Source organism: Podarcis filfolensis (genome assembly GCF_964270895.1).
Source record: "Podarcis filfolensis genome assembly, chromosome: 10".
Classification (NCBI taxonomy): domain Eukaryota; kingdom Metazoa; phylum Chordata; class Lepidosauria; order Squamata; family Lacertidae; genus Podarcis; species Podarcis filfolensis.
The window spans coordinates 35,661,571-35,675,652 of record NC_139612.1 but is presented as its reverse complement, the minus strand read 5'-3'; the positions used below and the strand labels follow the sequence as shown (position 1 = coordinate 35,675,652).

The window sequence follows — 14,082 nt, the reverse complement described above, 5'->3', positions numbered from 1 at the left end:
CTTTTTAACTTTAATAAGCTATAGGTAGGTCTAAATAAAATTCCTCCATTATGTTATCAGCTTCTGGAACATTGCACATATCCAAGAGTGGTTTGAGCTTGAGCTTTGTAACTACTTATCCAAGAAAGGTGTGTTCTATATTATTTCTGCTGTGGATAGAAAAGTACAGTTAAAGGTGAAAAACTCTCCAGGTTTGCCATTCTCATTTCTTATTCATTTAGAACAGCAGGATTGTAGAGCAATGTTTCAATATCACAATATTTCCTGGTTTTTTTCTGGGCTGTCTGCATTGCATTATCTTGTGCATTTATGTTTGACATTTAATGTGTGCATGGTTACAATTTTTGCATGATAACACATGTTGCATATGTAACTAAGGTCTCATACTCATGTTACCTAGTTCCATCCATTAAACATCCCTAATAGAACAATCTCTCATAGGACCTTTAGGAACCGTGGGCATCATTCCAGCAGAAGTTAAGCACTTTCTAGCATCATTTATTTCAATAGAAGAGTTATGTATGTGCTTGGGGCTACCATTCTATAGCCACTTGCCTGAGGCTAAGCCTCAATAGGACTTACTTCTGAATATGCAAATATAGGATTCTAGTTTACATCTCTCCTATGGAAATGAATGAACCCCTTAAAGTGTTTAGCTAGCTTCTTTCCTGCATTTTAACATGCCAAAGAAACATACAAAACACTTTGGAAAACAGTTGCTGGTGGCGAAATGTCTGTTTCCATAATGCAAATTGGTTTATTTTGAGAATTAAGCTATACTTCTAAACATGTTTGGGGTTTTTTTAAAAGCAATGTAATCCTGGTTTCCTGCTGCTTTAATTTCAGCAACTGTTTTAATTTCAGGAGTCCTAAATTTATTCGACACAGTTATTTAAACTAAACTCCCCTAATTAAAGTATTTTTTCTTCCACTCCTTACCATTGCCAGAGTCCAGTGGCTCTACTTCGCATGTAAAGACTACGGTATACAGATTCCACTTTGCTGCTGAGGGATGTTGCATGCCTGCCCCTGCTAGCATGAAGCTCAGTGTGTGCATAAAGGCCCTGCAGAGCTTTCAGTTGTTAATCAAATCTGTTAAAACATTTTTAAATGTTACTTTGAAAATACATTTTTAATCTATTTAAGAAAAAAACAGCTCCCTTTTTTGTAGTCTGGCAAAGCTTACTTTTTATTATCATTATTCACAGCAGAAAGAGTTTGCATTATAAAAATTCAATTTAAATAACAATTCAAAGTGTTGGTGCTGACCTTTAAAGCCCTAAACGGCCTTGGCCCAGTATACCTGAAGGAGCATTTCCACCCCATCATTCTGCCCAGACACTGAGGTCCAGCTCTGAGGGCCTTCTGGTGGTTCCCTCACTGCGAGAATCGAAGTTACAGGGAACCAAGTAGAGGGCCTTCTCGGTAGTGGCACCCGCCCTGTGGAACGCCCTCCCATCAGATGTCAAGGAAATAAACAACTATCTGACTTTTAGAAGACATCTGAAGGCAGCCCTGTTTAGGGAAGTTTTTAATGACTGATGTTTTAATGTATTTTTAATATTTTGTTGGAAGCCGTCCAGAGTGGCTGGGGAGGCCAAGCCAGATGGGCGGAGTATAAATTATAAATTATTATTATTATTATTATTATTATTATTATTATTATTATTATTCAGGTTTCATAGGGAGGTCACATTCTAGAGAACATAGAAAATTGCTTATAGATTTAGAAACTCTACCAAAATCATGGCATCCCTCTGCCCAGAAAAACTTCTCCATATATGAACTGATTTTCATATTTGCTTCATGTGCATGGGTTGCGTTTATGAAAACAGGGATCCCCAAATGTGCAGGAGCTCCATGTGAGCCTCTAAGCACATGTGAAACTCCGTACTTAGGATTCATGCACCCCAGTCCTAATACCAAAGATGTTGGCACATAACTGTGCTTAGAGGCCTTGGGCAATTCTGTACTAAATGCTCCACATCAATACTTTGTATTCAGAAGAATTATGGAATATTTGCTTAAAATTAAGGAATTGCAAATACTGTTTCATGCAAATTAATATTTTAATCAAAATCATCACCAGTGCTTTTCATTGTACTCGTTATATGCTGAAGAGATGTTTTTTCTTCTAGGCAACAGTTGCTGCCTTTGCAGCTAGTGAAGGCCATTCTCACCCCCGAGTGGTAGAACTGCCAAAGACTGATGAAGGCCTTGGCTTTAATGTAATGGGAGGAAAAGAACAAAATTCTCCTATTTATATTTCTCGCATAATTCCTGGAGGAGTAGCTGAGAGGCATGGAGGACTCAAACGGGGAGACCAGTTACTTTCTGTTAATGGAGTGGTATGTGAACATGCTGATTATTATTTTTTTATGAACTGTGCTTTTTGAAGGAGCTTCAGCTCCCATGCTGCAAGTAAGACGTCATAGCTGGAAATACTGTGGGCTGTGTCCAGACATCACCTTCCGTGCATGGAAATACTCCTTCCATCCATGGAACACTTTTGCCATTTCCCTCTCCCCACACTGCTTCAGAGAGTCACCTAACCCTCAGGAACTGTGGAAGATGGTCCTAGGGGCTGTAGTGGGAGGAAGGAACAGTGGGAGTGGTCTGTCAGTGGGAGTGTCCTATGAGTTCCACTGAGGGGATGCTCCCACAGGTTGGAGTGAAATCTGGATACAAACCATTATATATAGCTCTTGAGTCTTGATGGGTCCAGTGTGGAATTGCAAACATTTGTTGTGTTATTACAAAAAGCTGCTGTTATGATATGCAATATTAGGAATAGTTTGCAAGTCAATGATAATTTTAAAAAACAAAGCAAAAGCAAAACAACAGGCAGTCATAATGTGACATTTCAGATACAAAAATTGCAAAGTGGAGATTCTGTGTAGCCATATATTGATTTTAGAAGGGTGTGTTGGGGTGCAGTAAATCTGTAGGTGCCAGTTATCTGAGAACTCATCCCTGCAGTAGGTGCATCAATACAAGCCAAATGCATATTTAATATAATTCTTGCACCAACTGCAAAAAGCTAAAAGACTTTAGGGCTTTATCAAGCTGCTGGAACTGTGTTTTCTGCCCTGATCCTGGGTTCTGCTTTCTTGCCTTTTCACTCTCCCTTGGACACTTTTCCAGCAGCCAGGGGGTAAGAAGTTCAAGTATTGCCTTCCAAACCCAAGTCCTTAATAGAAAGGCACCTCTTGCAATATTTGGTTTTTCACTATTCTTTCCTTTCGTAATTAGAGCGTGGAAGGAGAGCATCACGAAAAAGCTGTGGAGCTCCTGAAGGCCGCTAAGGACAGTGTCAAGCTAGTGGTGCGCTACACTCCCAAAGTGTTGGATGAGATGGAGGCTCGCTTTGAGAAGCTAAGGACAGCACGGCGCAGACAACAGCAGCAGTTGCTAATTCAGCAGCAGCAGCAGAATGCACAACAAAACCATATGTCGTAGGTGAGAGAATCCGATGGTCTTGCTTTTAGCCTACCATTAGAAAAGACTTTTGGCATGTCGTGATCCATAGCCTGCTTTTGGTTTCGCAAGCCCTGCTTTAATAATTTGGGTTTAGGTGCTAATCCATAATTTGCTTTGACATACTATACCCTAAAATCCTTGCTCAGTGTTGATTGATAATAGAGCAGCAGGGGATCATTTCATAACTTAGATTTTATGCAACATTCTCAAATATAGTTGTTAGGCTCAAGTTCAAAATTCAGGAATATGAACTGACTCATATAGAAATACCAGGTCAGTCCTAACCCCTGACCTGTGCTGCTGGAGGGAGTTATGATATACCAGCAGTGCCTGGTCATTGACTTCTGTTGGCTGGCTTACTGCACCCTCTAAAAAGCACAGCGGTTGAGCAGCTATCTCCAGCAATGTTCCCACCAATTACATCAAGTGTTGGACCCTGATGTGGGGTAGAGCAGAGTAGAGCAGGCCAGAGCTGGATCCATAGCTGCTCCATCACCTGCACAAGGAATAGGATTCCTCTGCAGGACACCTGGTCTCAATACAGTTGTTGTATCTGAAATATCAGGTAGTGATTTGGCTCCATCGCACTATTGCAGTTGTATGGTAAAACTCTTTACAATTAAGACCAGTAGCAGGCAGCATGGTGGGCTGGCAACACTCACCTGACCTCTGGGTAGTCACATCGCTGCTGTTAACTGAGACATAGATGGAGAGGGGCAAGGTGGCAAATGCAATGGCAGAGCCGATCCAGTTGCCCCACTGGTGCATTTGCACTGTGCCATCCTTGTCCACCCTGACACCTTGTCCATCCCCTTTTACCTTCAGTAAGCAGAGACGGCATGGCCAACTAGAGTTCATGTGAACAAAGCTGCCCCACCATTCTCTACAGATCCAAACACAAAGCAAAAAAGAGCAGACTACACTTATCATTTGGTTGCTAGACCAATTGACTGGCCCTTAGTTGCTAGGGCTACTAATGGCTGCATGATATTAATGCTGGGCAACACCAGGTAGTGACTCCCTGGCGGCTACATATATGGTAGATGAAAAAGAGTAATTAAGGAAATAGACAGAAGGGACAGGTGTTGGTTAATTCCTCAATATTTCTGTTGTTGTTGTTTAATTATAGATTGTCCTCGAAGAAGAAATTCTAAACCAAGAATCCAACAATTTAGCAGCAAAGCTGTATTTTGAATTCCAACATGCAGTAAAAGAGCAGCAGCAATGACAATACAACAGCTGCATTCACCAGCAAACTGTGAAAGGCTGCCATAAGAATTGCTTGGCAGGTCAATAACATAGTGAAATCCTTCCAAAAAGGTTTTTCGGTGTACTGAAGTCCTAGGATGAAAGGTTTCTTTGACTCCTGTTCCGTGTGGTAAGGCTTTTTAAAAAAGAAAAAGAACACTCTGTAAAATTGAGAGTTTTAGTAGTGAATGAATGAATGAATGAATGAATGTGTCTATGGTCCAATCCTGCTTGCTTTACAGTGATACTTCAGTGGGAATTTATCAGATGGATGCAAGATGGGGCCACTGCTGAGAGTAACAGCTGTCCAGTATTTCTGGTCTTATCTAGCCTAAGCCATGCTTTTAAAAGGATCAGAACTAGTTGATTTTAAAAGGATCAGAACTAGTTGATTCAGAATGTAGATGGAAAAGTGCTCTAGACTGCACACTGAAAGCAATGTGCTGACATTTGGGTGCTGACAATTGAATGCCACTCCTTTTGTGTCCACGGTTCCTAAGCCAGTAAGTGATACATGTGAGGAAGACCACCTTTTAAATGTACAAATCTCCCTATCTGGATTGAGGCCTGTGGCCCCAAGACATTACAAATTCAGGGAGAAATGGCATCAGTTATAAAATGTTACCACTTACAAAAGCCCTTCTTGCATCTTGCAAAACATCTTCACTTCACAATCTTGTACAGGTGCTTTGATCTGAAATCCAGTTTGTAATCTAGTTCTTTACTTTTTTTTTCCTTCCTGGGAGTTATTACAATATTTATACTGTGGCTGCAGAGTTGAGTTGATTAATCAATGGATCTAAATCAAAATATTGCTACTTGATGAAAGAGATGCTCCTGATTAATTTTTGTTTTGTTTTGGATGGTTAATTATTATTTTTAATGCAAGTGGTTATAAATCCATGGGGGGAGCAATTTCCTCCTCCACCTCGTAGGAAGTAATGGTTCTTCTGAGATCATGCTTGCATCGTCTAAAAAATATGGAGGAATTTTTCTTCTCCAATACTATAGTTTTGAACTCATTTGGAACTATGTAGCCTTAACAGTACAATGCTGTATGTGTCTACTAAGAGTAAGCCCCACTGAGTTCCATGCAGCTTACTCCCAGGTAAGTGGATTCCACCATGTACCTTGGAATAAGCCCCATTGAATTCAGTAGACATGTGTACTGTTGCACTTCATAGCCTATACAGAATAAATGATGATAATAATAATAAACAATTTGGGCAGATTTTTATCAGTAGATTAATCAACTAAACTTTCTTTTAATCAAACAACAGCCCTAATTTATACAGAATTTTATTTGTAAAAGCATTTTTACTCTTGGTGTATTCATAAATTCTGTTCAGCAGGTTTAATTCTGTCTTCTGTAAGTAGTAAGACTAGAGGACCCTTGGACTGTATTTTTAAATATAGATATTGCTAGTATTATAGCTATAATTATTCAGAAATCTATAATGTTTACAGTATATTTATAAGATATATATGATATGATATAATAAATAAATCTATATCTATAGATATATATCCCCAACATATATATATTGTCAGAATGTATGTGTTCCAGAGGTAGGATCTGTACTTATTATATATTACAAATGTTTTAAGATAATGTTAATGAGACAAAAATTTCTTTTGGGGAAAAAATAGATAAAACAGGGTATCAGTATTTTCTCTATTTTTCAGATATATTCTTTATTTTGTTTATGTTTTTGGATTTAGTACACCCAAATACTTAGTCAAGAAAGCTGGCATAGCCAAGTGGCTGAGAAACTGAGCTACAAATCTCATGTTTTGCTACAAACTCACGAGGTGGCCTTAGGCAACTCACTCTCCCTTTCAGCCTCAGTCGCCCCCCTACTATATGGGGGATGACAATGCTGACTTACCTTACAGGGTTGTTGTAAGCATTACAACTAGATAAGTTAGCACACACAAAGCACAATGGACACTTGAAAGTGCTATACAAACCTTGAGCATTATTATTATCCCATAGTAGGAAGGCAGGCTTCCCCAAAGAGGCACAAAGGATTGCTAAAATAATATTAGGATTTCTTTGACTTGTTCAACATAGGTCTGATCTACACATGCAGTAAAAATGAGGTTGGTTATCCAGGTGAGAACAGTAAGGGGCTTTAACCCTTTGCCTCATCTGCAAGTCCCAGTTGGAATTGGAACCCAGTGCCTGCTATTTGCATTGGAAGAGAATATTCCATTGGCACCAAAGAGCCTCGTTGCCCCATGCCAAGGTTCCAATCCACTCCTGCCACTTTTACAAAGCCATTCACAAAATTGCTCGTTATGTGATTGGTGTCTCTTCTAGGTTGGCCCCCCAGCAGGGTTGGTCCTACTAATGGGCAGAGTGAGGTGGCTGCCTTAGGCAACATATGTCAGGAATGGTGGCAAATTGATGAGGGACAGAGCTATATTGCCATGAGGCCCGCCCTGCCCTCCCACCCGCACTGCCCTCTGGTGTGGTGGAGGCCGCTGTCCTGTCACTAGCGTTGAAGTTAATTCATCAACCAGTTCAATTGGCTTCTGTCTGTGCTGCAGGGAGAGGTGCCACCTGGTCTTTCACCTCACGCAACAAAATGTTTGGCGACATTCCTGGCTTTCAAACTGCTTGTGATGCATCATATTTTTGAATGCTCCCCTGCAATTCCCTTCATTTGGGTTCCAGCACAGCAGACTTTATTATTAACATACTGGATTATTATTTTTACTTGCAATGAGTCCCCCCCTTTTTCTTCTTCTTTGGAATAGCATTCAAAAATAAGATCTTCTGAGTTATACAGTACATTCTACCAGCTCAGGATTTAACCACTCCATTCTACTACATGTGCAGCCCAGTCTATTGCTACTGATGGTTAGGAAAGGATATTACATCCTCATACCTTAGCCATGAAGACAGCCCATCTTGATATTTTTCAATGAACCCTAACCCCCACAGGTCTCATGCAGGGCTCTTTCTCAACCTGGATGCAAAATAGTCTTTAACCAGAAACATCAGGGATTTATGGGACCTTACGCATGCAAAGCAAGTACTCAACTACTGATTTCAAATGCTGGCATCGTAACAAACCAATCTCAGACCCAAGAATATAAAAAGACGTGCCGACACCTGCTGTCATCAGGATAATTTATAATGTGTGCAATTCATGTGAATTAGTTGCAAGTAATCAAATTAAAACGTCAATTAAAATTTACATGCAGTTTCAGAACCATTTGAATAATAGTCATGTTGAAAGGTTGCTAAGGATGTCGTTTTCCTTGGGAATAATTTATAGAAGTCGATCCTAGAATTTTCATGGCTATGAAAAACATCCTTAAAGAAGAACAGCCGTAGGAATTAGCCAGAGCTTAGATGGGTTTCGATGAACACACATAAACTTTCCTCTTTGTAAGAAGTCGGGTGGTGCTTTGTGCAAAGATTTTTGAAAATAATTTGCGAAAAGTACTTCTAAGGCCAAATTAAAGTTATGGCCATAGCTCTTTGACACAGAACACATGAGATTTAGGATCATGGCTTTTGAAAATATGACATAAAATATAATTGTGTGGAATTGTGTTTTTAGTATTGTTTCAGTGACGTCTGGAACCAGGACAGTGCAACTACATTAGCCCCGTGCCATCCAACTTTAAACGTGGAATTTTATATTTGGGTTTTAGTTTGTTGTGTTTACCAAATGTGATGTGTGTTATGAAATATCTAGGTTCTTAAAAATGATATTGCTTAAGGGTTTATGTCAGAATTGAGTGTACAGAAGCTGTTTTCACCTTCCATTCTGTATTATGTTAATACAAACCTCAGTTATAGCCAACCCTGTAAAATGTTGTTATATATTTAGCATACGTTGTTGTCAAACTCCACCAGAAAAATAAAGATTTTGATAAAATGGCAGTGCATAAGAATATATTGCATAAGTAGATTGTCACTCATATTTCAGTAGTGAATATCAACACAATTTGGATCTTATGGTTTAATAAATTATTTACACAGAATATTTGTTTCCTGTTCCAGTTTACTATTAATGTGACATGCAGAGGTAATTAGACTGTGGCTGCAGAGCCACATGCTGCATAGGAAAGTTTTTAAACAGTGAATGTAGAAATAGAATCCACTGGTATGCCTCTTTACAAGGAGAGTTGTATGAATCTGCAGTTCATGTTGGTGCAATGTGAACGATGTATTAGATTGCACAGTGCTTGGTCTCATGCACTGAGGAGCATATCTCCCACATCTGGGTGTTCTAAGAGAAGAGTGCCAGGCTCACTGGGTTACCATAGCAACACCAGTAAGGTCAAGGGCATGACTTGCTGAGTCATTCACCCTTCGCAGGAATGTAGAGATGGTTATACTATTCCTGTTTGCTGCCATGGTCTGACTGAGAGAATTGGGTAGGTTTTACACAGCGGCATTAGCTAGCATGGTGATAGCGTTAGCCGATCACTCTGTACATTTGTATCTCTACTTCAAAGACCAGAATAACTGTATATAGTAGATAGTAGTGTTTAGCTTTGTCTTGTATCTGGAGACAATAAACACTTTGTTACTTTGAACTATGTGGGAGAGGAGTTTTTTCTGTCAAACAGGGACTCTGGAAGAGGAAGTTCTGCTGGGAGCAGGAAATGTCTGGTGTCTCTGCTGGGGTTCCACATTCTCTGCTGATAAATCGCATGGCTGAGGTGTGGTGAACGACCAGCTGACTTCCACAAGTCACCAATAGTTCATCCATTTTTCTAACCACATGCTGGGACTAGGAGGAACAGGACATCTCAGATCTGCAAGAACCCAAGTAATGGTTCCTTTGGCATCATGGACCCTACTGAGAAGAAAGGATAAAATTGCGGAGACTAGAGCTTTAAAAGATGTGTGTGTTGCAGCTTTTTGATACGGAGCTTTTAAGATTATGTATATGTACTTGCTATGCATCCTCATTCTACTTTTGAGCCCAGATCCCTGCTGCTGGAGTGGCATTTTGTCCCCAAATAGTTGTTGTTGTTTTTAGTTAACATTTTCTCCCTTTCTATGTCCAAATTCTCATGACAGAAAGGCATGTTTAGTGACCTTCTCTTTTGTTAACTTTTTCAAAAGAAATCTAAAATGACTGAAGGCACAAGCTGCTATGCATATTGCTATGAATCCCTAGCTTGCATAACTATATAACACAACATTTGCATTTCATTACAATATTTATGTGCTTCCTTTAAGAGAAAGAGAGAGAGAGAATCATGGCAGCTTCCCAAAAAACTCACCAATATTTCAAATATTTCAGCCAGGCTGAAATTGACAGGAAAGGAGCTAGAGCAGAAGGGTTGAAATTGGGGTATCTAAAAACTACCACAAAATGCAGTGTTGGTTCTGCTATTGGAATGCACAGTATAGATTGGTATGCACATGAAGTATGATTTCAACTTAGTTCTTCACTGTAAATTTTCAAACCTGTTTTGTTTTGATGGTTCCTGATGGGTTTTATTAAGTAGGTAATCTTAACTATATTTTATCCCTCTACAGACCCACTTATGTAGGATGAGGCAAAGAGAATACGTATGTGGTTGCAAGCCTTTTTCAAAGTGCAGGGCTTTTGCAGACCCTCCCACAAGAGAAAGCCATATCAGCAGAGTTTAAATCCCATCTTAAGCAGTTTAAAAGAAAGCATAGGAATTAGCCGTTAGGCTGATCTCCTTGTTTTGTTACCCCTTTTATCAAAGGAACAGGCTACAGACTGAGAAGTTTAAAATATATAGATTACTCACAGTCAAGCATTCCTCCTGAGCAGCAACAACAGTAGCAACTATTGCAGGTAAAATACTTGCATCTACAGCAAAAACAGCTGCAGGCAAGCAGACAGATGTCCACTGCTATGGCTAGTTGAAGAGAAAGGGAAAGACAGACAGACAGACAGACAGACAGAGGGAACAGGAAATACTTAATTGCTCCTTTCCTCCCAGGAGAGGAGGGGAAATGACATCACACAAAGCTTTCTCTACCAATTACATTTCTATGGTCTGAGTCTGCCTATCAGCAATACAGTTGTATGGTCTTAATCCCTTCACATGCTAACTAGCAAGAATATACATCGTTAGATTTGACTGCATATCTTCCATGGTTCCACACAGGGGCCTGGAAATTACAGTTCTCAGATTGCACTGGTTTTTTTAAAATACAGGATTCACAACATGGGCCAAAATCTACAGGTCCCATGGGTGTTGGTGGAAGAAACAGTGCTAGCTTAAGTTTAAGATTGTAAGGTTCATAATGTAGACATGCCCAGCCTTTTTATTATTTATAAAGATGCATTCCTAGTGTAACAATCGGGGAGAAAAGCCAACAAACTGGAAAAACTGCAAATGGAGAAGAAATCTATATTAACCATGCACACCAGTGGCCATAGTTCTAAGATGTACACTATGACACAATAAATGGGAGAAGTTCTGTCATTTTAGGAGCATTGCCACCTTCGTTGCAATTCAAATACCAAAATTTCAGATATTCCTTTGAAAATCCCATTACAGATATTTTAACTGAGGATTGCTAAGGTGTAGAAAGTTAGTTAAGTGTGACCCTGATTCTCTTGACATAGTATTAATTTATTCCAAGAAGCACAGTAAAAGGTAAAGGTAAAGGGACCCCTGACCATTAGGTCCAGTCATGGCCGACTCTGGGGTTGCGGCGCTCATCTCGCTTTATTGGCCAAGGGAGCCAGCGTACAGCTTCCAGGTCATGTGGCCAGCATGACTAAGCCGCTTCTGGCGAACCAGAGCAGCACACGGAAACGCTGTTTACCTTCCCGCCAGAGCAGTACCTATTTATCTACTTGCACTTTGACGTGCTTTCGAACTGCTAGGTTGGCAGGAGCAGGGACCAAGCAACGGGAGCTCACCCCTTTGCAGGGATTCGAACCACTGACCTTCTGATCGGCAAGTCCTAGACTCTGTGGTTTAACCCACAGTGCCACCCGCGTCCCTTCAAGAAGCACAGTAGGTCACTTTTAAAAGATGTTGCCTTCCATTTGCATCTTATTTTATTCTGAGCAACATAAAACTGACTAGAATACTATTTTTCTGTTTTTATTTTATAACTATGGCAATACCCCGGGTAACAGATGGAGCTCAGAAGGCTCTTGATTGTCCCCTGGGATGCAGGATAATTTCTCCCAGCAAACAATCTGCTAAGCTTTTCCTGTGCACCTACCTCTTTCAAAAAGTACAGAGAGTAGCAGCTTTCTCCAAGTTGTTTAAAGAGCTGCATCAGGAGCCCCTGAAATGTTCGCAACCCATATGGTTGCAACCTGACTGCAGCGCTTCAGTTTTGCACATTTCTGCATTTGTGATGCACATAAATTTACCCATAAATAGCTCAGTACAAAATTAAGCCCCCAAGTGCAGAGCTGCTTAAATAAAAGCATGGCCTGACATATACAGAGATTATGTTGAGCCTGCCAGGTTTCATTCTGGCTCAGTTGACAACTCAGGAATTAATCCAAGAAGTTTCAGTTTCAAAACGAATCCCTCTTGAGCAACTTCAAATATTTTGAACCTACATAAGCAGCGAGAAGAGCTGTTTGATCTAAAAAACCTTTTCTACCCGTTAACTTCTGTAATAAGCAAGAGCAGGCTGCCTGAATTCATAAGTCACAACATCTATCTCGGCTGCGCCAGAGGTCCCAGAAGCATAATTTAGCATTTAGATATATTCCTGGTTATGTAACACTTGGTGGATGAAACCAGTAAGGATACTTCCTCAGTGAGTACCATCTTCCATCTGTGCAAAGTGAAACAACATATGAAATCATAAAATATCTCAAAACGTCTGCCGATGGGAAATATATAAAGAACCTCCTCAATACTTTTTTGAAAGACGCCAAGATAGTCCAGAGAAGGGCGTCTTTGGCAGATGAGCCCCAATTAAGAAAGCTCTGCTAGCCTCCAGACTTGGTGAATGGACAGTAAAACAGCAAAAGGAATTTGATATAAGCAAGTGCAAAGTGATGCACATTGGGGCAACAAAATCTTGGTTTCACATATGTGCTAATAGAGTCTGAACTGGCAGTGACTGAATGCAAATGAGAACTTGAGGCCATAGTACACAATGATGGACCAGTTTCCAGCAGCTGTTTTTGATTTGTTTTTTAAGACAAATTCCATGCTAGGAATCATTAGGAAAGGGTTTGAAAATGTATGGTGTGACCATGCTTGGAATGCCATGTACGCTTCTGGTTGTCTCACCTCAAAATGAATGTCGTAGAGCTGGAAAAGTTTTAGAACAGGGCAACTGAAATTCTCATAGTGCTGGAACAACTCTCTTATAAGGCAATATTACAATATTTGGGGCTTTTGTGTTCAGAGAAAATGTGAGTAAAAGGGGGCGTGATAGAAACGTATAAAATTATGCATGGGGTGAAGAAAGCTTTTCTCCCTCTCTAATGCTGGAACATTAGAGGCCATCCAGTTAAACTTTTTGGATGGAATTTCTTCAAGAGAGTTAAGACAGTCACATTCAAGAGAGACAGCACATTTTCAAGATGGCATGTAATTATCCTTTCTCCATGTCTCATGTTGGAATAGTCTATATTTACACTTTTTCATGTCTGTGTTGAATTTTTAAAGTCTTCCCATTCTGGTGCATTTCCAAGGAATAAAAAGTTAAAAAGAGAAAGAAAACAAAAATACAAATAAAATAAGCCTTCTGTTGTCCCTGAGGACATTCTGGGGAATTGGATGTGTTGGACCTCCCATTCTGAGGGTGGAGAGAGAGGTCTGACCTCAGACGACCTCTCTATGCCACTGAGCAGAGCTTCAGTGTCAGTAGGGGCTGACATGGAGCATGACAGGGGCAGATCAGGGCATGATAGAGCTGGTTGTGGGGAAGGCATGCTTCTGAAAGATCTATAGTCTACCTGCTCCCCTGACATGCCTTTGAAATGACGGAAAACATACACCAGCCCCAGAGGTTTACCTACCTGCTTAAAGAAATGTTGGATGCTTTGATTTTAAAATAAAGTGGTTCTGAAATTCTACAGTTATTCTAGGGTTAAAAAAACAGAGAAGATATCCTGAAAAAGCGAAGGCCAAGAATAAAACCCTTCAGCTTGCCATCTTTGATGTGACCTGAATGTGTTCTAACAAGTAAATTCTAAAAAATTGCCTGTCTAAAGGGATGCGATGGCACAGCACATGTAGGAACCTTATTGCGGCGCAGAATAATAGCTAGAAAGGAAGCTGCAATCGCAACTAAGGACTACTGGCAAACACAAAGGTTACAATTCAGCATGCATTTAAACACTGCATTGAATTGCAAGCACGGCTCCTTTCAGAGTGAGATCAGATGTTAACTGGAAATTACATATCTAA

General features: G+C 40.1%; 1 protein-coding gene across 2 annotated transcripts in view; it reads left to right on the top strand.

Moving 5' to 3' along the window:
- The window catches only part of LIN7A (lin-7 homolog A, crumbs cell polarity complex component), a 36,438-nt gene extending 27,150 nt beyond the window's left edge, over positions 1–9,288 (top strand). For both annotated transcript variants that reach the window (XM_083573375.1, XM_083573376.1), the window contains 3 exons: positions 2,139–2,348; positions 3,253–3,459; positions 4,610–9,288. In XM_083573375.1, coding sequence (XP_083429501.1) covers positions 2,139–2,348; positions 3,253–3,459 — 417 coding nt within the window. In that variant the 3' untranslated portion in view covers positions 4,610–9,288. The remainder of the gene's footprint in view (positions 1–2,138; positions 2,349–3,252; positions 3,460–4,609) is intronic.
- The last annotated feature ends 4,794 nt before the right edge of the window (positions 9,289–14,082 follow it).